The sequence below is a fragment of the Orcinus orca genome, chromosome 18, assembly GCF_937001465.1.
Source record: "Orcinus orca chromosome 18, mOrcOrc1.1, whole genome shotgun sequence".
Classification (NCBI taxonomy): Eukaryota; Metazoa; Chordata; class Mammalia; order Artiodactyla; family Delphinidae; genus Orcinus; species Orcinus orca.
Genome location: NC_064576.1, coordinates 66,896,093 through 66,918,335, shown reverse-complemented (window position 1 = coordinate 66,918,335; position 22,243 = coordinate 66,896,093). Strand labels below are relative to the sequence as shown.

General features: G+C 43.3%; 1 protein-coding gene across 4 annotated transcripts in view; it reads right to left on the bottom strand.

Annotated features, from left to right (window-relative positions):
* DCLK1 (doublecortin like kinase 1) overlaps positions 1–22,243 on the bottom strand; it is a 324,978-nt gene that overhangs the window by 43,941 nt on the left and 258,794 nt on the right. For all 4 annotated transcript variants that reach the window (XM_033410091.2, XM_033410089.2, XM_049701368.1 and 1 more), the window contains 5 exons: positions 18,139–18,226; positions 15,158–15,266; positions 7,979–8,036; positions 7,358–7,477; positions 3,817–3,963 (listed from right to left, as the gene is read on the bottom strand). In XM_033410091.2, the coding sequence (XP_033265982.1) occupies positions 3,817–3,963; positions 7,358–7,477; positions 7,979–8,036; positions 15,158–15,266; positions 18,139–18,226 (522 nt within the window). The remainder of the gene's footprint in view (positions 1–3,816; positions 3,964–7,357; positions 7,478–7,978; positions 8,037–15,157; positions 15,267–18,138; positions 18,227–22,243) is intronic.

Sequence of the window (22,243 nt, the reverse complement as noted above, 5' to 3'; positions counted from 1 at the left end):
AGTGATGTCAGTTATTTGTTGCCATAAAGACTTTAATTTTCCTAAGAAGGAGGTATCTGCATATACATTTTAAAAAGACCCTCCCAGCTCCCTGCAAAGAAACAGGCTGCTACTGATGATTTTTGCTGCCAAGGGTACAAGCTTGCCATCTAGTGGTGACTCATGTAAACTGAAAGCAGTTGATCTCAGACAATTTATGGGTTGTTGGTTTTTTTTTTAAAGCAAAAGGTTCCTTTTTGTCATAAACTATCATGGCACTCGCACCCACCCACCCACACACAAAATGGTTCCATGCATAAGTGCAGCTGGGGAAGCACTGTAATCTCTCCCCCTACTCAGAGAGTTCTAGTTTGTGGCCTACGTAAGTCCTCAACGTAACAGATGAATTGAGAAATGACTAGGGCTTGTCACGGTGGGTCTGTCCTCTATTACGTGAAGTATCACCATTCACTCACTCTCTTATCTAATCCACCCTCTCATTCACCTGTCACTCATCCATACGATCACTAAGCACCAGGCCTGACGATTAAAGCAGAAAGAATCACGTAAAATCACTGGCATGATTAACTCATTTAAGAAAAAAACCCTTAGTCACAATGCAATAATAAAATTAGAAGAGCTATTCATATTGGGTCAGTTCCCAGTTTTTGCCTAAAATGTAGCTGGAAACATCACTGTAAGTCAAATTTTCTCATTAAAATGCTTTGACTTGATCAAATACTCAGACTTGAATAAATCATCCATATGATTAATATAGATCCTTAAGGCCAAGCTACGATATTTGTATATTGTTCTATAAGAACTAAAAATAAAAAATTCTAGAAGTTCTGCATATGCAATGATGCTATATAAAATGAAATCTACAGCTGAAATGTCTACATTTATAAATAATTCTTTGCTACTTATAATAAACATTTAATTAGCAAAAATTTATCAGTAGTCTAACAATTTAGGGGTTTTTCGAGGTCTCTTAATAAAACAGTAATGCAAAGTGTGCAGTAAGGCCTTTTTTCTTTCTTTCAGTTTCCCGGTAGTTAGAAAATGGATTGAAACTCTCTGCATTAAATTTATTATAGCATTTTTCCAAAAACAGTCTCTAGCTCTACATTCTGCCACAAGATGGCAAATCCATGCCTGGGAAGATAGTAACATTTTAAAAGCAATGTCAAAAAAGATGAAAAATGATTGTTACAACGTAACATTGTACTGTTAAACAGTTTTATTTTTAGGGATAATTTAATTTTCATTACAAATAAAAGGGGAATAAAAAAGAAGGGAACTAATAGTCCCATGGTATCTCTTTATCTTCATACAGTCCCCTTAAAGGAGGCTCAAAGAAGTTAAGTATCTTGTTCAAGGTCAGAAGACTAGACAATGGAAGAGTGAAGCCCTTGGTTTTGAACTTTTGTCCATCTGACTATAAATCCTGAATATGTGATTTTGTGCTTCCCATGACAATTCTCTCTTATTTCCACATAAAGGTCAACAGAATATGACGTTAATAGAAGTCTCAAGTGCAATTAGTGATGTCATTCTAATTTTGCTAAAATTATTCTATTCTTCTACCTATTTTATCCTATAGTAGATTTATCCCTGCAAACATCACCAATCCTTACCACTCTCCTATAGAAAGAAATTACTATACTGGAGAAGCAGAATTACTTTAGTTTTTCATATATATATTTTAAACCTGCATTATGAATGACTGTAATGGTGTGTGCGTTTGTTTTTGTCTATATATATGTGTACACATATATATATATATATGTGCATATATACATTTTTCACGTTCTTAAATTAGAAAAGAAAGGAAAAAGGGAGAGAACTTTTTTTCTTTTGGGGTAATTTAAACTAAAATATGTTCAAATGAGCACAGTACTTAAAAAGTATCCTGCAAATTGTCATTTTAGTAAAAGCACACTGCTATGTAACCATTTATGGCATTTATAGAAACAGTGCTCTGGTGAAAAGCAGGTTGAACAATGGGTACACAAAACTGAACTGCAAAAGCGGGAAGGAAAATGAAACTTTAATTTTCAATCACTGAATTTTTGGAGCTTAGAGAAATTTTTAAACAAAGGCTCAGTTGTAAGTCCGTTCCCATGAGACAATCCTACATATGTCAGGACACAGGAAGAATGAGTGCAGACAAGGCACTATGCAGAAGAGAATGTTTAGGCTACTGTGGAGATGTGGAATTTGAGGGGCAATTAAGTCAGAACTCCATCATTTGACCTCAACCACCTTCATTAGCCAGTAGCTACAAGATTACTAACTTAACTGCAATTAACTAATTGCTTGTGTATTTATTTCTTGAATGCCTACTTTTCCTACCTGAATGCCCCTCTGTGAAGGCATATGCCTCTCTGTTCCCTGGCACAGTCCATGGCACAGAGCAAGCACATAGAAAACCTCTCTCCCTAATTCACGGCTTTATGTAGTCTAGTGGTTAAAAGCTTGGGCTTTGGAGTAGGACATAGGTTGTGACCTTGGCCCTTCCACTTAAGAGCTGTGATTACCTCGAGGGGGTCTTTCGACTTCTAGGCACCCCGTTTCCTCACCTGTGAAATGGGACAGTAATAGACCTTACCCCGTATGGCTGTTGTGAGGATGGAATGAAATACCAAGAGTGAAGCCCTTAGCATGGGGTGAGCACTGGTGGTCTCCACAGAAGCAGGTCTTAACAGCCTTTATTGGTGGTGGGAGTTGGGCTGTTCATCTGCCGTTAAACTTGAGCGTTCATTCAGCTCACGTGGGGAGCTGGCTGCAATGCAGATCTGCACCCTGTCACCAGTCACCAGATTCTGATTTGGTGGGGCTGCAGGGAAGCTCAGAAATTTACATTTTTAACAGGCATCTGGGAGTAATTCTGATGCAGGGCGTCTTTGGACCACCGTTGGAGAAACACTGCTTTAGAAAGAGAATCCTCATTTCCCAGATTTCTGAAGAGATGGACAAACTAACAGTCACATAATACATGACTCTTGGGGTTGGATAATGAAAGTAAAAGAAGAACTAGCATCTCGGGTGGGGGTGAGAAACTGAATATATTTCATTAAAATTCCACCCTGAATAGCCAACAAAATTTATGATACTCCCACATTCACTAGTTATAGCTCCCCGATGCCCAGCCTCTGTCTCCTGAATTCTTTCAATACTGTCCCCTTAACAATGGGATTAGGAGAGCATCCTCCTTTCCTTGCATGGAGAACTCTCAGTGTTTCCCCAGAGATACAAAGTTCATGAAAAGCAAACCAAACGGGCCTAAAGGGAGGACAAAATGTCTCTGATCTTTAAATCTGTCTTCATCATGGTTATTTTTATGCTGAGGGGCTGGTGTCTTGAAAACTCACAATGATTTATTCTCTTAGCTCTGAGATCAGATTATTAGGATGTAAATTGGGAGATTAAGACAAAGTCTAAAAAGGCTTCCATCTTTTTTTTTTTTTTTTTTCCAAGTAGAAGTTTTCTAACACAAAGTGCTGTTGATAAATAATGTAAGTGTAAATACTCCTCGTGACTGGCCTGGCCCGGCCCATGGTCTTAACCACAGCCCTAGATTTCTTGAGCTCTATTCCTGTCCCCCTGCCTCGGGTTTTTATTTGCTAATAAATTAAGTGCTCCTAACGGTACACTAACCCTGACAGATCAACTTAAAAGACTAGTTTCCAGCTAGTTACTGAAGGCCAGCTGGAAAACAGCCTCTGCAGTCATTTTTGATTTTAAGAAAATGGAAAAGAAAAAAAGAGAGAAATGCTCATATTCACTCATGAATGCTTGGAACTCAAGACATCCTGCAGTTGGAATCCCTCTTACCAGCAGATTCTCTGGTTTGATGTCACGGTGGACGATGTTGACGCTGTGCAGGTATTTGATGGCGCTGGCCAGGTTGTACAGCATCCCACTGGCGTCTCGCTCAGTGTATTTGTTAGTGGAAGTGATGGCATCGAAGAGGTCTCCTCCCTGAGACAGAACAGCAGGAGGAAAAGCACATTAACAGATGGTCCAATGGCGCTGCCTGGAGAGGCGCGTGACACGCTATAAAGGGAGTGAAGGATGCGTTCAGGGTCTCTGGGTTCCGAGGGCTTTTCCTGCCACCTCTCTCTCAAAGGCCCGGAGACCTTATAGTGATTTCTCTCCCCACTGTGAGAGCCAGTGACATTTCCTCCAGAGCTCAAAGGAAAGAGAGAGGATTCTCTGCCTTTAAACTCCCAGCCAGGGAGGGGAAGCGGAGCCAGGTCTCCAGGGCAGAGGCCTTGTGACACCTGGGAATCCTGGTGGCATGTGCTACCTGCCTCATGCCAACCGCCAGCAGAAGGTCAAACTCTTAATCCCAAATCTCCCAAAATGAGAAACAGGTAACACTGCAAACTGCACCCTTAACAAAATGCTCTGCTGCCTTGTGAAATTACCACCACACACACACACGCACGCGCACACGCGCGCACGCGCACACACACACACACACACACACACACATTCTCTTCTTCTCTAGATTTAGGTCTCGTGGAGTGGGCGTAGTGTTTTCTTTTTCAATAATGTGCTTCTTTGTAAGAACAGAGAAAAGGACCAGAAACTGTCACTCCAAAGATGAAAGAGAAAGAGAGGGAGGAGGGTGGAGAAATTTCAAAGAAAGTTTTCTAGTACCATTATTCATCTGAACTTTTGTTTCCATTGTTCCTGGCTAATTTATCGTTATTTGGTGAAACAAAGATTTTAGGCTCCAATTTTAGATTCATTTATTTGAAATGCTTTCAGCGAAGTTGGGTCTGATTTACTGACAATGTGTGCATCCTTCTTGCACACGAGGTCCCAGGGAGCCGAGCCCAGTGGCTGACTGTGTTCATCTGTTACCTAATGCGCTAAGAGGTTTAATTTTTCTTTTTAAATAGCAAACGCAAAATAGAGCACTTGTAGGCTGACAATTTTCAAATCCTGACCTGGCCCTCTGTGACTCTGTATAATCTCTGCTCGGGGGAGGGGAGTGTCTCCCACTGACCCTTCAGCCGCAGCAGTTCCCAAGCTAAGCACGTACGTTTTGTTCCAAATGAACACTTTCCCTCTCAACATTCTGTCTCGCGCAAAGGCAAGGCTGCTATGTGCGGGTTTGCAGTTGTTTCCATACCACCTCGGGAGGCGGGGTTTTCACTGCGGTTCGCGTGAAAAGCACGCCGGACCCTGTGTAGGGCCTGCCAAGCCTCCACCATCGTCCTGGTTATCTAGGCTCCAGGCAGCCTGTAAACTCATTTCTTCTTCACCTTCTGCAAATCAGTCAACAGATCTTACCAGTCCTCCCTTTAAGGCGTGCCTCTGACACAGCCTTCTAGGCCGTCCCCCGGCTCTTTACGCAAAGCACTGTGTGCACGGACTGTCACCTTCCCACTCGACGTTTCTTTCTCTTGTCATGAAATCAGCGTTCCTTTCCCATGGCTCTCCCCGTTCTGCCCCCAACCTTCGTTCCAACTTTCTTAACCTCATCTCCTGCCTCTACCTAGACCAGTTACATTAATGCTCCAGGTAGGGTATGTCTTCCCTGGTCACCCGAACAGGTCACACTCCCTCCTCACTCCATACCCATCCTCAGTAGAGCCGCTTCCTGCAGTGTCCCCTCTACTCCCTTTGTCTTTCTCACTCGTGATGATCCCTTAGCAATGGACCCCAGGGCCACCCCGTCCACAGGCCTCCCTTCCTCTGAACACACAAGCACTGTGCATGTGTTTACGTCTGCAGCCAGAAGCCTGAAGTCCCGTTCTTGGTAATTATGGAATTTCACTCTTAAGAACTGTCACTTCACTGTTTTCTGGAACACAGGCCTCATTTATCCTACAGCTTCAGGCCCTCCTGGGCATCCTACTGGCCTCTCAGGGTTTGACAAGCACAGGCCAAGCGAAATTCCTCAGGGGGGATGTCGTGGGAGACTTTCAGGTCAAGCCTGGGGTTGGCCTTCACTTCTCGGGATGCTTTCAGACCTGGCCTCACGGTGGTTCTCGGTCAGACTAAATGTAAGGGTACGATACAGTGGCTCAACTGAGGAGTCCCAGCACCCAGAGAGAATTCACAAAGGCTGTTAATGGACAATGTTGATAATTACCAAACTATATTTGGTCATTAAGTGCCAACATGAAAATCTTCTGAATAAATGAAATTGACCTTTCTTTGTTGGAATAAACGGTTAGCATTTTTATCTCCCTTACTCTCAAACGTGACAGTAACCTGTGTTACTACAAACAAAAAAGCCCTCACCCTCAGAGAAACAAATCTTAACTTGAAGTAGAAAAAGAACAGGCTTCATCTATAAACATAAATAACCACCAAGGTAAAAAAGGCCAACAGAAGTAAAGCAAAGAAATTCTGAATAATGAAAGTTTACAGGCCCTAGAACGAACACTCTTCTATATAGTAACAGATTAGTTGATTAAATGCTTGCCTGGTCTTAAATCTTTACAAAAGGAAACCCCATATTCCAGGGTGCTGATTCCCACCACCAGCTCAGCTGAGCGATTCTAAACAGGGTTCCTGGAGCCCTAGCTGCTCACTGGCACACCGCTGATGGAGAAGATGATGTGACTAACTTATATCACTTTACAACTAAAGTAGAAATTACTTATGCCTTCAGTTAGAGTAACATAATAGAAAAGGCTTGAGAAAACTACGACTTCATGAAAATGAAACATTCAATTTTTAAATTTTTAAATTTAATTTCTAATTAAGAAATTTTCAAGTATGGAAGTAGAGGGAACAAGGGGGTTACCTTTCACCTAGACTCAACCATCGTCAACATTTGGCCATTCCCATATTCTATGACTGAGTAGAATAACAACTTAATTTTATGTGACAGGATGAGATTGTAACCTTCAGCGAAAGGTGGCAGACTCTTCACATTATTATTAAGATGGTGCTATTTTTCTATTATGGTCGTGTCTAAAAGTTTAAAGCCTGCTCTTATAATGATGATACTTCTGGATATAGTTCCTGGAAAAGTGAACGACTTCTGCTACAACAGTAACCACAACTGTATTGGCATCTAATACTTTCTGTGTCACAGAAGCTGGTGAAAGACATCCCTCTTACCCTCACAATAGCATTCCTAGCCATTTTTATTCCTAGCAATTATTATCCTCATTTTACATAGGACAGAACCGAGGTACAGAGAGGTACGCCTAAGATCAGGGAGCTATTTAGGTCAAGGCTGGGACTTGAACTTTTGAGTGTAATTCTAGTGCTAATACTCTTAACCATTATGCCAATGCACAGAAATAAGAGACTGGATGTTGGTGGGAGGAAATAAAGGAGAGCGCTCTATTGTATAGAAGAGTGGGGCGCCTCGTACAGGTTTATCTTTCTCCAAAATACACACCTTGACTAATTCCATGACAAGATACAGCTCAGTTGGTACATCCATCTCTTCGATCAGAAGAACGATATTGGGGTGCTTCACTCTTCTTAAAATAGACACCTCGTTCTGGATCATGTGCTCCTGTTCAAGGCAAAAGTTACCTTAATCAAGATACACATCAAAATACATGAGGAGCGGACTCGAATGAACAAAACTATACTATTTGAAGATCAAGGGAGATGTATTTTGGGTAAAATATATGGAGTCTATCTTAAATTCTGATATTCACACAGCCTAGAACTGCCAAGAGATGGTGAAGGTCCTGAGAAGATGGTTGTAATTTCAGAACCTACCATGTTAAGTATAACTGCATATAGAAGGATGAAATGAAACTTAGATCACAAAAGTAATAGAAGAAGTAAGCAAAGAGGCAAACACAGAGAAAGAACAGAAATAACATCCAATCATTCCAACTAACTTTTATTCCAGGACTATCTATAGAATAAAGTTATATCCTAATACATATACAACATTCTGTTCCACAACTCCTAGCGTAAATTTATGTTTATTCGGGAGCTCATCTTTGTGTTTCGTTCTGCCTCCAAAACACTGTATTTTCATAAGAATAAACCTTATACATACTTTGCCTCGACACTTGCTTTTCTTGATAATTTTCAGAGCATACTCCCTAGCAGTCGACCTGCAAAGAGAAAGTTTAAAAAAAAATAAAATAAAAACAACTTAATTTCAGATCTGTTGCATCATCTTAAGGATTCATTTCTTACCGCATTGATCTTGCATTGTGGTGTAACTATTTTGTAAAAAATTCTCTTTTCCTTTTTTAAAAGAAATAAGTGAACTTTAAGGGGCTGACCAAGTGTAAGGACAACGGACATGCTAGCATAGAAACATTCACAAGCTGCTAACACTGTCATACTTGTAATAAAATTGCTGCCATTGCTAGTCCCATGCATAAGTCCCCCTGCAAGGTGGCTGTGCTCTGCCCCTCCCTCTGAAGTGGTGTGGTCAGGATGTGAGTTTCTGCCCGTCTTCTTCCCAGTCTCTCTTGAAGTTCTCTCTCCACGAAGTGAAGTGTAGCTGTGACAGTTTTCTGAATGGCTCTCACGGCCACACTGACAACTCTCAAGACGCAGTTCACACTCTTCAGACTTGGGTTGTCTGCACCCCTGTGTGTTCCACTGGAGAACCAGTGGATGAGGTGCTCAAGGAATATAGAAAGGGATGCAGCCATTAACTGAGCATCCCGTGACCTCCTGGGCCTTTCATCGCTGTCTCATTTGATAGAAGTGAAATGGAGGTGACGACGAAAATGAACTCGCTTTGCCAAAGCCTCACGGCAGCACTAAGGTCAGAACTTGGAGCTCTTGGGGTCTCTGCTTCGCGTGCAGCCCCGCCAACATTGCCCCTCCTCCGCGGTGGGTGTGGGAAGGAGGGCTTAGTCACACTGCAGCTGTAAACAGCTTCCTCATTTGTGTCACCATTTCCCAGACACTGCAGCGCCAACCACGACAGGTCCACCGTCAAAGGACACGACGCATACTTCATAATCGTCAGAAACCACTACTCCACAAGCACTGCCATTTCATATCTGCTGGGGAAACCAAGAGAGTCTAGCTTTTCACCTACAGATAAAGGCCAATTTTAGGGGTCCAAATGAATACAATGGGAGTGAAGGTGATCAAGAACAAAAGTTTAAAATAGGGTTTTAAAAGCTTCAGTATGGAGAATTTCCTAGGTGTACATTACGGCAAGAGCAAGAAAGTGATGCGCCTCCAAACACATCATGAGGCCAGATATTGACAGTGTGTTTCAAGGGCATCTTAGAAACCACTCCTGTCATTTACTTCTAAAAATACTTCTTCCGCTATACCTCCAGGACCTTCAGGGTCCTAGCCTGCGGAAAACCGTAAACATTGACCAAGTTGTTATAATTGTACCTGAGGAATGAAACTAGATTGAAACCATCATTTTGAAGCTGATTTTCTCCACTAGAGAGCGCTGTGGTTCGGATGCGAGGAGGTTAAACCCCTCTGCCTCAGGGCGGCTCCCCTGCCCGGGTGCAGGGTACCCAGCGCAACCCGAATTGCCTCAGGCTCGTGAAGAAATGGACCGAGAGCCCCAAGTATGCCTCTGTTGATTCTTCAGGCCCCCGTGTGGGCAGAGAACATGATGGAGAAAGGCTGAGTCAGCCTTGGCTAAATGCAGGGCTTGGGGTGCTAGACGACCCCACATAAACGCCAGACCCTCAGCAAGGCTGTGTGTGTACTATGGGATGGGGGTGGAGGAAAAGCACTTCAGTTAGAGGGCCAACAAAATACTTCCCATTAGAAGTTTAAAATGTACGCGCAAACAGATAAATGAGAACGTGAAATTACTCATCTACGAGGGGAATCCTCGCATCACAGAAGGAGCACAGGGTCCCTTTCAGTAACTCTTCTTAAGAGGCTTCTGAAGGGTCTGTTTGCAAATTTGAAAATATTTAATCGAGGAAAACTAAAAGCTGAAGTGTTTCTGGATTCTGCTTTTCGTGAATCACTAAAAATGATGACAAAGCAAATCTAAGACTGGAATACATGAGCAATTTCCTATCTAGTTTAAGATGTTTCATTTGATGGCAGGGAATCTGAACTCTTGGTCTGACAGCTTTGATAAAAGCCAGCAGTCCCAGGCAGGTACAGAGAGCTAGAATGAAGCCGACACTTGGACTCAGTGCCTCCACAAAGGGGATGGATGTGGGATGGTGCTTGTCAGAAGATCCAGGAATTTCTTGGCTTTGTCCTCTCCATGGCTACCAATTGATCCTGTTTCCCTAGAATGAGCAACACTTCAGCCTTGCTACACTCAAAGCAAAGAGCTGGTGTGGGACCCGGGAAGGCTGAAAATCCTCCTCTACAGCCGGACAGACAAGGAACAGAATCCCCAGGGAACAAGAGGGTGTATTGGCTTCCAGGACACCGAACAATCAGGTTAGATGCTAAGCCTACAGCTGAGGGGAAAATGCAAGCAAACCTGCGTTGCAGTGGCCCTAGAGTTTACTAGGAAAAAGGACCTTGTGGGTTGACTACCCAGAACCTTACAAAATAGGATTAAACACTCAATTAGATTTACCCATATTTTATACCAGACAGTGAGCCCTGAGGAGGACCACCAAAATTAATACTGAAAGGTTTCTTTCTGGATTCCTTGAGGACAGAACTATAAAGTCACAATAAAATCCTTAATTACTAGAAGTGCATGTTTATAGGAAAGTAGCTGAATCTGGAAAATGAGACTAAAAACAGGTGTTAGGACTAAATGTACACCATAAGAATAAAAACTTCACCGCTTGCTTTAAGTTGGTAAATGAAAACATTTGGCAAGAAATAAAACCTCAAAAATATCTGCCTTCCTCCGTACCCTAAACTCTGAGGACCACTGCCCGCAGGTAATCATTCAGCAAGCAGTCATGAGCATGGTTCTTTGGTGGCTACAGAGGTGATGGAGACCTGGTCTTTGACCTCAAGGAGTCTACAGTTCCGTGTGTCGAGAAGAAGAGAAGACACCTGGGTTGCTGTGGAACGTCCAGACCATTTGCTTGTATGCTCCTGAAATTATATTCTTGACCTTTCATGAAATTACAGAAACCTCAAATGCCGCAGCCAAAGCGGCAACAGCAGAACAAGCTTTGTTTTCCTCCTTGTCTACAGGAACTCAATTTGTAAAGTCACTTTCCTATTAAGTTTGACCCAAGGCTAGAGCTCGAACTACTAGGGAGAAATGTCTGAATTTTACAAACTTGGACTAAATCTACTTTTTCAGGTTTGTACTAAAAATGGTTTGGAGAAAGCTGTCTTGTTTAACTGAATGATTCTCAGCCCTGGGGCAGTCTTCTTCTCACCCTTGCCCTCAGCCCTGGAGGGCAGCAGAATGTTTGTGAAAAGGGTGCTCTGGACCAACGGGCTTTTGGTTGTTTGCTCTGTTTTGAAGATTTTTATCAAGATCATGTGGAAGAGGAAATGTGGTTTCCCAGGCATTCCTCTGACATGGCATTTACTGAATTTCAAGGCAGTCCTTTGCTTACGCGTCAGGTTCTCAAGCAAAGGGGCCCCGTCTTGACTCTCTTTGTAGCCCTGGAGATGGCCCAGCATAGGCCTGAACTAGCAGGGGCTCCAAACATGTTGGTGGAGTTGTGAAAACTCCAGAGGCTGGTGGCAGTTAGGACAGTGACAGAAAGACCCTCTCCCCCAGGAAAGAGGGGTTGGTAAACAGCACCCTTTGTTTACCAATTAATCATAATAAGGCTAAATCTCAGGGCTTCCCTGGTGGCGCAGTGGTTGAGAGTCCGCCTGCCGACACAGGGGACACGGGTTCGTGCCCCGGTCCGGGAAGATCCCACATGCCACGGAGTGGCTGGGCCCGTGAGCCATGGCCGCTGAGCCTGCGCGTCCGGAGCCTGTGCTCCGCAACGGGAGAGGCCACAACAGTGAGAGGGCTGCGTACCGCAAAAAAAAAAAAAAAAAAAAAAAGCTAAATCTCAGCCTCCTCTGTAAAGCAGAAAACTGAGGCATCCCAGTGTCTTGTCAAACATCTTCAGAGTAGAGTTTTATTTTGAATTTGAACTTGGGCCCTATGGCTATCAGGTGCCAGAGCATCTTTAGGAAGGAAAGAGGAAAGAACGCTGTCAGGTAGCTGAGAGATACTTAAAGTTCTTCATGCTGATTCATCCTCCAAATCCCACTTCAGAAGGAAATGCCTTCCAACTATAGGTACCCGGTTCTTGAAAATTCTGAAGATTGTCTAGGTGGATGCAACCCATGTTGCTGACGCTAAAGTCTTAGCTCGTTCGGGTGGGTTTGGGCCTGCCTACCTTCATTGCCAGCACTTTCGTTGTGCAGTTCTTTGGGTTTACAAGTGGAGGAGAGAAAGAGGGAATCACGAGCAGCTAGAATTTTAATCCAGTTCTGATGCCTACGGTGCCAAAACGTGCAAGCAGTGCAGGTGGGGAGGAGGGCCAGGAGCCACCTGCGACACTGTCCCTGCTCACGACCGCATTGCCGGTACCCGTGGCTTGAACGGTAATTAGTCCACACAGAGCCAGGAAGCCAGGGATGAAGGGCATCTCATTGTGAGCCCCCTACCCGTGCTCGGATCTCTTCTTAGTGCTTTTCAGCTTCTTGAGTTTTCTTTGGGGCTTCGAAAGGCTCCGCAAGACAGCTTCAAAAGTCCACCGACATCCTTTAGCATGTCCTCGGGGCTCCTGAGGCCACTCGAGACTGCTATGGGGAGATAGGCAGAAATCGAAGCAGACCTGGCATCCCCTACGATGGGATGTGCTGGCACGGGACCAGGGGAGGGACGGCCTCTGCAGCAACGTTACTGCATCCATTATTGCAGGAAAACCTTCCCTGTGACAGCATATTATTAACGGAGGAGAGGCGTACTTGCTCTTTTTAATACATATTCCTCCTTTAAAATATGACAGAATGTACCCCCGCAAGCAATGTGTGCCATTCAAAACATTCTTAGTTCCCTTTTATTTTCCTGGACCTCTGGAAAATATTAAAAGATTGTTTCGTGATACCTCTGGGGAGAGAGGGCAGATGCCATATGTCCTTGTTCCGCGGGAGCGGAATACTAACACTTTTGGGGGGCAATCTGGTGTTTAGACTCTGACGATTCGTATGAGACCCAAGATGTGAACTCATGCAAAACGCACACAATGCAAACCAGAAAGAAAGAAATTAATTCAGGATGGAGAAATGATAAATTTCTATCATGGGAAGACCAGGACTGTGGGACTGAGATGCTATCGTGATCCGAGGACGAGCACATGGCCACCACTCCAGACTCAACAGATGACGCACCCTGGCAAGGCACCAGGCGCCGCGGGGGAAGGGCACGGGGATCTGCCAGACACGGGGTTTTCTGCTGCAGAGGAAATTAAGTTTAAAAGGGCTGGGCCTGCTATCAGTAAAAGTATCAATGAAATATAAAATTATATAAACGCACACACGCTTCCACCCATTACTCTGGGGATGGCTTTCCCGACTTAACTTCTGTCTTCTTTGTACAGGGACAAATGTGTTGTGTGTGACTTTGGCTCAGCGAAGCCACTTTCTTACAGAAGACCCCTGGTCCGAGGCAGGAGGCACTGGTGCAGAGCGGTCGAAAGGCGTGGGTTTTGGAGCTGAACTTGAATCCTTGCCTTGCTAAGTACTTACTAGCTGAGTACTTAACTTACTTGGGCATCTAGCTTCTCTGGGCGTTCTTTATATGAGATGGAAACAGTTTGGGATTATATATAATAATCCCATAACTATGGGATTATTATGATAATTAAATGAAGTATCATAGGTTAAGGGCCTTGTATGTAGTTTATGCTCAGTAAACAGTGGCTGCTCCTGTTTGAGGAGGTGTGAGGCCCAGGAAGGTCACGGGAAAATTTCTATATTTCGCAGTCATGCAACAGATGGTCAAACTTCATGGTGGGAGTGGGGGAATGAGGGGGAGGGGAAAGCGGGGCAGCAGGATTAGCAAAGGGAATTTTCAAGCTGCCTGTCACTCATGCCCGTCCCCGACACACAGCGGCTGCTCTAGGGGTCGCTGTCACCGTCCTCAGGAATGACTTGGCCCAGCTGCTATGCTGAGTGGGGCAAAGTCTGAGACCCACTGCTCCAGGGGAGCCTAAGGAGGGCGCCACTACCTCAGTCGGGCAAAGGGTGAAGGGAAGCAAATCAGTGGTCACTGGCCAAACTCAGGACCCTCACAGTGTCTGAAGCCCTGGGCAGACGTCCAGCTCTAATGTGGCACAGATCTTCATTTCTAAGTCAACGGACTTGGAGAAAAATAAGTTCTGGGTCTTGCAGACAGAGCCTCTAGTCTGAGACATCCTCTCTGAGTGGAGGTGGAGATTAAAGCATTCTTTCCACACAGTGTTGAGAACTCGGGCAGCGCATAGGGCCCTCTCCCAGGGAGTAGGCGAAAGGGGAGCAGAGAAGAGCAGTGGGGAAGGTGCTCACCCCAGACCAGCCCCCAGGGCGCCAGCGGACACACTCCCTGAAGGAACCAGGTGGGAGCCCCCGCCTTTCCAGTACTCTGCTCAGCAGCCCTGAGAGGAAGTTGCTGGCTGACCAGGTCCCCCGTAAGAAACGAACTCCAAATCTCACGCTGGGCTTAGGGTTTGAGGTGGTCTTGATCTGGGCTATGACTATTACTTGTCACTTCTCCAACCAGTAGCCCCAGCTACTGTCCTTGATTAGGTATCAAGGTCCCAGGGGTAAACCTTTCACTCCAAGTCCTTCCCTTTGGCCCACAGGAGTGCCTAGTTCATTCATTTTAAAAACATTTGAATGTATTAAATGCTGTTTTTGTCAGGATCAGAACAGATACATTTTGAAGTTTTTTGAAGTTACTGTATTTAATTTTATGAAAGTTATATGTTAGAGATACACACCCCATATAAGAATGTTCTGACCTTCACAAAATGTCTCAAAACAGTGCCGAAAAAACTATTCAATAGTTCTTTTTGCTTGCTTGTTTTAACAAAATAAAAGGACTTACCTGAAAGCTCTGGCAAAGTTTTGCTGAGTACATTAAAAAGAAAAATCTAAGTCCTTAATTTATAGATTGTCCCCAGGAATCACTACATTTTTCAAATCTGTTGTTAGATGGGCTTTTCTTTCTTTTAAATATTTTTTACATCTGGAGTTGAGACATTAACCTATTCCATATGTGCCACAGACCGCAAATAAAGACGCTGTCTTGGAAAACATAACGCCAAGTGCTTCCTTTAAAGCTCAATGCAAATGATATCCTTCTCACCTTTCTACACATTCCTTGACAACAGCAAAATTTCCATCTCCTATTGTCCTTCCGACTTTATATCGTTCTGTTATTGTGGCTGGAATCTGGAAGCCTTCCTCCAGCACTTCTGAAAGAATCATTAGTATGTTTTTATTGGTAGAAAAGGGAACACAGATGTTGCACAAAAGAGACGTTTAGAAGTATCATCTAATAGACTGGAACTGATTCAGCGTCAATATGTCATTTTCTGTATAGGGAGGCCAGTCCCCGACTCCCACCTCCTTGCCGACATTGCATCATCAACCATTATTACTAAGACGAATGATAAACTAAAAGGAAACGTAAAATGTATGGGGTCCACTGCCACCTAGGTAAATGCAACTTATGCTTTCTGCCGCAGTGGGGATTCTGAGGAGGAAGTTTCACTTTTCATTTCATGCCAATTTGATCAATAGCGTTTACTGCATACCCATGGTGTCCAGAAAAATGACATTCCTAGGTAGGGAGGAAGATGCGGTTCGTAAGGGACTCTGGGCCGCTTGACATTGTACAAGCATGAGAAATGCCTGCTGTTTGGACACTTAGCTTTACTACATCCTGAAATAGAGATCTCCGTAAAATTCCTTATGAACTAAGCACTGATTGCTACCCCTCCCCAGTATCAATGAGCAGATTTTAGACAAATTTCTCACCGGATGTTGAGTTAAAACTGCAATATCTATTATGTCTGTGAACAGAACAGTTTTGTAGTTTCAACTATGTTAGTGCCACTAACACAACGCATTTTCCCCCTTAAAATGCATTTTGAAATATTTTACAAATGCCTAATAATGCTTTAAATATCTAAGGCCATAAAACTAAATAAGCCACACTTAGGTCACATAAATATAGTGGATAACCTTTAACATCTTAGGGGTATAAAAAGGCTTTTATAGCTGGGCTCTAAAATTTACATGCTTCAAAGTTATAAATCCTGGCTTTCCCTCAGGCAACCTGAATACAAAATGTGATGGAAGCCTAGTGTGCTTTCTAAATGTGCTCCTTTCCTGACCTTTAATCATAAACTGAGACTAAACATTTCTTCTCAAAATAAAATTAAAACCGTAGGTGGCAAATGGGCTTTCTTGGTGATTTCCGTGTTCTCATTGAGTTTAGTCTGCAGGGTTGGGGAACGGGAAATGGAAACTCACAATCAGCAGATATCTGCTTTAGGACCCTTACTTATTCTGGTTTTGTGATCATGTCCAGTCTGCACCACTCTGGATTCTAGAGTGGAGGAAATTTCTGGAAAGTGTGTACAAACGTAGGACATTTTCTGCCACTGCTTTTGTCCTCGGCATTTCTGCAACCTCTTCACCTCTTTACGGGTGACATTTTACGTTTAACCCACTAGAAGCTATCTCAGTGGTCTCCGGAATAAAGCGAGACCTGGGCACTTACCTCCACTCCCCCCCACCCCCTCCATCTCACCCCAAAGAAGCCACAGTTTTGCCTCCGTTTGAAGGAATCAGACTGGGGATTTTTGTCTAGCCCATGGTTATTACAGAAAATGGTCGGAGAAGTTTCAAATCCACTGCAGAGCACCCGGATTTACAAAATATCTCTCGGATGACGCGGTCTTAAGGCTCTTCACTACACGGATAGTAAAAGTAACCATCCTTAGCTGTCAGCGGCAACCCTGGCTTCAGATGGGAAATGTAGGGAGGTACTTCCATCCTTCCTTCCACTGGGCACCCATCCGGAGCACATGGCTTGGGATTTTTTTCCTGACTATTGAAAAAAATGTATCTTTTAGGCTTTTGGCTAAGAAGAGTTAGCCAAAAAGGCTCCGTCAAGGACCATTTCATTTCATTAGGTAAATAAAACACATTGGAACAAAAGAGGCTTCTGAATTTCATACTTCTGGAAATACCAAAAAAGTCTGATATTGCATGGTAGTCAAGAAATAATCCTTGGGTAAGTCAGGTATCACACATAACATAATAAAAATGTTTCCCCCTAATGGTACTTTATTGGAAAATTAAATCATATTATTTAAAACAAATAAGGGGTGCTGATTCTGTAACAGTGGCTTGATCATATCAGTTTTATACTTTAGTTTCGAAATACTTTCTCGTAATTGATTTGAGCCTGATAATAACCCCCAGGGAGGAAACAGGCATATATTACAATCTCCATTTCGTAGAAGAAAAACTGAGATGTGGAGAGCCGAAGAGGCTTATCTAAAACAATCCAGGAGTTAGCAAAAAAGTCTATTCTGGAATCCACATCATCTCACCACTTTCTGAAGGGAATTCACTTAAGGTCCAAAGAATATTTTTGCAATTGCCATCAATTCATTCTTTCTGTAAAGCCAGATTTTCACATGTTGACTTCACTTAAGTTAGAGTGCCTCTGCAGGGCTATCACGGTCAAGCAAAGGAGTCAAGATGTAGGGGCTTCCCTGGTGGCGCAGTGGTTGCGAGTCCGCCTGCCGATGCAGGGGACGTGGGTTCGTGCCCCGGTCCGGGAGGATCCCACGTGCCGCGGAGCGGCTGGGCCCGTGAGCCATGGCCGCTGAGCCTGCGCGTCCGGAGCCTGTGCTCCTCAACGGGAGAGGCCACGGTAGTGAGAGGCCCGCGTACCGCAAAAAAAAAAAAAAAAGTAAAGATGTCTTTCTTGTTCCAGAAGTGAACAGAATTTGGAACAACAAAGGCAACAATTACCCCCTTTTATTCGCAAAGTGGGCAATAGCTGGCTTTGTTAGGGTGCTTATACCTTCAGAGGATGGGAAACGTCTCCACGTTAGGCTAGCTCCCTCTTCCTGGCCCCCGGGAGTAGATGCCGTCCCTGGTGGGAGCCACGTTCAATCCCACCCCCTTGCTACAAGCCTCTGAAGCTGCTTCAGGCTCATGCTGCTGGAGAAGTGACCGTTTCCTGGTGGGTGTAAAGTTAGCCAGCCCGTCCTCTGCCCAAGCACAAGCTGAGCCTTCTCCTCAGACACCAAGTCCCAAACTCACCACCTTCTCCAGGTCCGTCGTTCTCGTCCATCGAGCTGCAGACTTTGGTGGATGCCAGTGAAGTGGAGGAGCCGCCATGCTGAGAGCTCTGCGGGGGGGAAACAGAAACAGAGAATAAACATCCTCGGTCCCACTACCTGAGTCTCCAGGTGCTGTGCCCAGCCCAGAATCTCGGGAGGTAACCGTACCCACCACCAGGGAGTAATTGGTCTTAACACTCGGAAAGGGAGGCTCTTAGACTATTCATTTGGGACGACCTCTCCCCCCACCCTATTACCCAACAACAGATGGCGTTAACTGAGTCAGGCTCATCACCGTCCTTTGGATGTTCCGTGACTTTTTATTTCTTTTTCTCAACGTTAGCATCCTTTTGCGCACTGTTTAGGTTTGGCAGCTTTGAGGTATCTCACCTCACTCTTCCACACTCTCATCTGCAAACAGGCTTCAGATAAGGGGTCATTCTGAGCTCTTTTTTTTTTTTTCTATTCTTACCATAGAAACAAATGTTCTTCAGTTTGTTTTTTATGGAATATCCTTTAAAAAATATTCAGCTTTGCCACATCCTTGGAGAAAGGTTGAAGAGTGGGTTTCTTAATTCCATTTTGAGATAAAGGCATAGCACTAAGCAAGTTATTGATACATTAAATGTTACATAGCAAGAAACATTGACTTATTATTACTTGTATTCCTGAGGCAAAGAGAGAACTGAAAGCCTAAGCCTGTGATTCCTTTGTTAATTTGGGGTGTATCTGGACCCAAGACCCACGAGAGCAAACAGGGTAACAACTATATCACAAAGCTCAGAGGATGAACCAATACCAAATATTTAATACTGTGATCAGCCACGAGGCAGTACTTTAACAATGAATCCTTCCATCCCTCTATCTATTCCTTGAGAAAGCAATTTGCACATTTCAATGCTATTTCTAAACAGTGAACACAGCTTGTCCTAAAAGATCCTCCTTCTGTTTCCTTGGGTTTATCCACTTGGTTGGCCTGATGGGAGCCTGGAGGCGGTGAGGGGCGGCATGGGCTCATGGTGCCGGCTGTCTGTGGAGCAGAGAGAAGGGAGAGAGCGTCTGTAGTTGAATTAATAATGAAGAGGTGGCGAGAAGCAAAGTTGACCTACTTCTGCTCTGCTTACCTGTCTCCCTTCAACCTCCTCCCCATTCCATCCAGCCTTAACTGTGCACAAAGTAAGTAGGAAGAGAAGTTTTACGTACTGTCATTGTGCCCAACAGTATCTTGCCATTACGCCCAATGATATCAGGAAATTCAAAGATTTTAGTCTTCACCCAAAGGATGCATATAATCGGGCAAACGCTACTTCAGTCACTGCAGCGCCATTTGAGTCAACTGCACATTCTCCTGGGTGCGCTAAGATGACCACGTTCCATGGGACGAGTTCATCAAAGCTGACAGGTGACACGATGGGAATAAAAGTTAAATTCATGGCATTGATGCATCTGCTTCCTCACAGGACTTTCTAGAAGTTTTGTGGTGACTCTAGTACACCACATGCCTGAAGGTCACCTAGTCTGTGTGATGTGCCTTTTACTTTCCAGTATTGTAATAATCCCCCAATCCATCAGCCTGGTGACTTGAGCTGTTTCCATCCTTATATCTCATTCAATCTCCCTTTGTGACCAGAAGCACGCATTTGTCCTGTGGCAGGCCAGAAAGGATTCAGATTGCGACCCTGAAACAGAGTTTTTCTTGCTGGGACACTAACTGTGCTGTCATAACCAACTCTGTCGAAGGCACTATAAATGTACGAGCCTCTAAGTGTGCTCTTCTGACTTTTACGGATGTTTGTGAAAACCTGATATCTATAATATTGGAATACATGGCTGAGACAAGGCAGATTTACGATGTCGAGGTCTGGAGAAAAGAAACATTAACGCTACCGCATTTGAGGGGAAGGTTTGTGTTTTCCAGAACAGGGAGATCTTTCATCCCTTGTGTCATTGCTTGTGCTGTAGACAAACGGTGTTCCAAGCAGAAAAGCAGTAAGGAAATGTCTAAAATGTAGACTTTCTCTTCTGGGCCTTCTGATCCTTGAATTTCTTCCAGCAGCATCACAAATGGTGTTTAATAATGCAGACACACTGTGGTTTGGGATGGCAGGTGCTGTCCTGTCATACGGCGTTTTAGATTTTAGAATACAAAGACACATTCTTTCAGAATCAAGCATTCAAATTAATAGACTAGTAGCGTATTTCCTAGCAAAGATGTCCACGACTTATGGACTCAATTCCAAAATCTTGTTCTTTTAATAAGAACGTCAGATACTCAATACAGAATTCTGACCCAAATAATACGAAAACATCTTTTAAACTATAATGTTTAATAAACTTGCTGGATATTATTCACTAAACTGCCTTATCAACTAATGAATTGCATTTTCAACAGTGCCACCAAATGTCTGATGCCCTTCAAGCTGGCCATAGTGCCAGCTGTGTTTTTCTCTGCCTTATGAACAAAAAACCCCTCAGGTTTTTTAGGCTCTGGTTTAAAAAAAAAAAAAAAAAAAAAAAGTAGGGTTAACACAAGTCTGCTTATGTTTAAAATTGCTTATTTTCAACTTTAGGTTTGAAAATATACTCCAAGTCATTTCAAATTTCATACTGTCTGAAGGTAACAGACAATTGTAAGAAAAACATTTAATTACAAACACGGTACTCTGAAAATGGAAAGTTCTCATTTTATTTACTATGCTCAAATGACGTAAAATAAATGTATTAAATTTCTAACAGTGTTATCTCTTCTTTTCCCCCAAAGAAGTAAGATAGTTAACATTATACACTTTTCCAAGACAATGACTATTCATGGATTCAACGAATTTCAGGGACTGAAATGGACCTTAAATATTACCTGTTCTATCCTACTTCCACTGAGAGACCAAATGCCCACTACAAAAATCCCAAGCATGTGGTCAAATGGCCTCTGTCCAAACACCTCCAATACTGAACACATTACTTCCTAAGGCAGCCCCCTAACTGTTAATAAGGCAAAGAAAGTTCTTCCTTATGTTCAAATGATGCCCCTCTACATCTCCTATTTGTTGTTCTTAGCTCTCACCCAGTACAGTGCATTTCCCAATAGGACAATGTTTCCGATATTTGGAAAGAGATACTTCGCCCCTTCTGTGTCTTCTCTTTTCCAATTTCAATAATCCCAGTTTTCTGGGTTGTTAGTCATCAGACAGGGCCCCGTGACCCCTTGACCCTCCAGTTGTCGATTTCTCTGGTTAATGCTAGAGCTCAAAACAAATGCAATACTCTAGGTGTACCCTGACCAGCACAGAGAGAGAGAAGGGTAGAGCTTTCTTCCTTGTGAATAGAATATTAATGCACTTTAAGATCATACTGGCTTAACAGTAACAACATAACTTTTAAGCCTACACTGAACTCACAGTGTGTTAAGATATCCTTATTCTATATTTGAGAGGTTGGCGTTTTGGATCAAGTCTAAGACTTCACATTTACTCATGTTAATGTCATATTTATTACATTCATATCCTTCCAGCCCGTTATTTTTGGATTCTGATTTCGTCACTTAACATTTTTGCTGTCTCTCCCAGTTGAAGTCATTCAGTAATCACCACAGCCCTTTGAGTACCCTGGTAACTACTCCTAAATATACTACCTTAGACGGTGTAGGAACATTTTGATTATTGCCCATAAGTCTGATTGAAGGATTTTGAAAATACTAAAGGGAAAATGTGTAGGTTCTTGTTCTTTAGAATTAACCCAATGAGATGAATCAGCCTCTATCTATGACCTACAGAAGCTAAAAGGCCCACTTATATTTTTGCATGCTTATAAATGAAATCAATTTACTTATTTGGTTTTTCTGAGAAGATAAACCATTTTATAGGATACATGATAATAAGATTTTGTGTTTGCTTCAGTCAGTATGCGAATTCCAAGGCATAGGGGTGTACAGTGCAAAACATAGTAATTTTAGAACTTAACGCAATTAGCTGCTCTAAGAGAGATTCTGACATTTGAAATGTCATCGCTTCCAGGCAGATTTAATGGGAACCAGGTGGACAGGTTGCTGGCACCTGGATGCTTTCATGGCACACCTTCATAAAAGCACT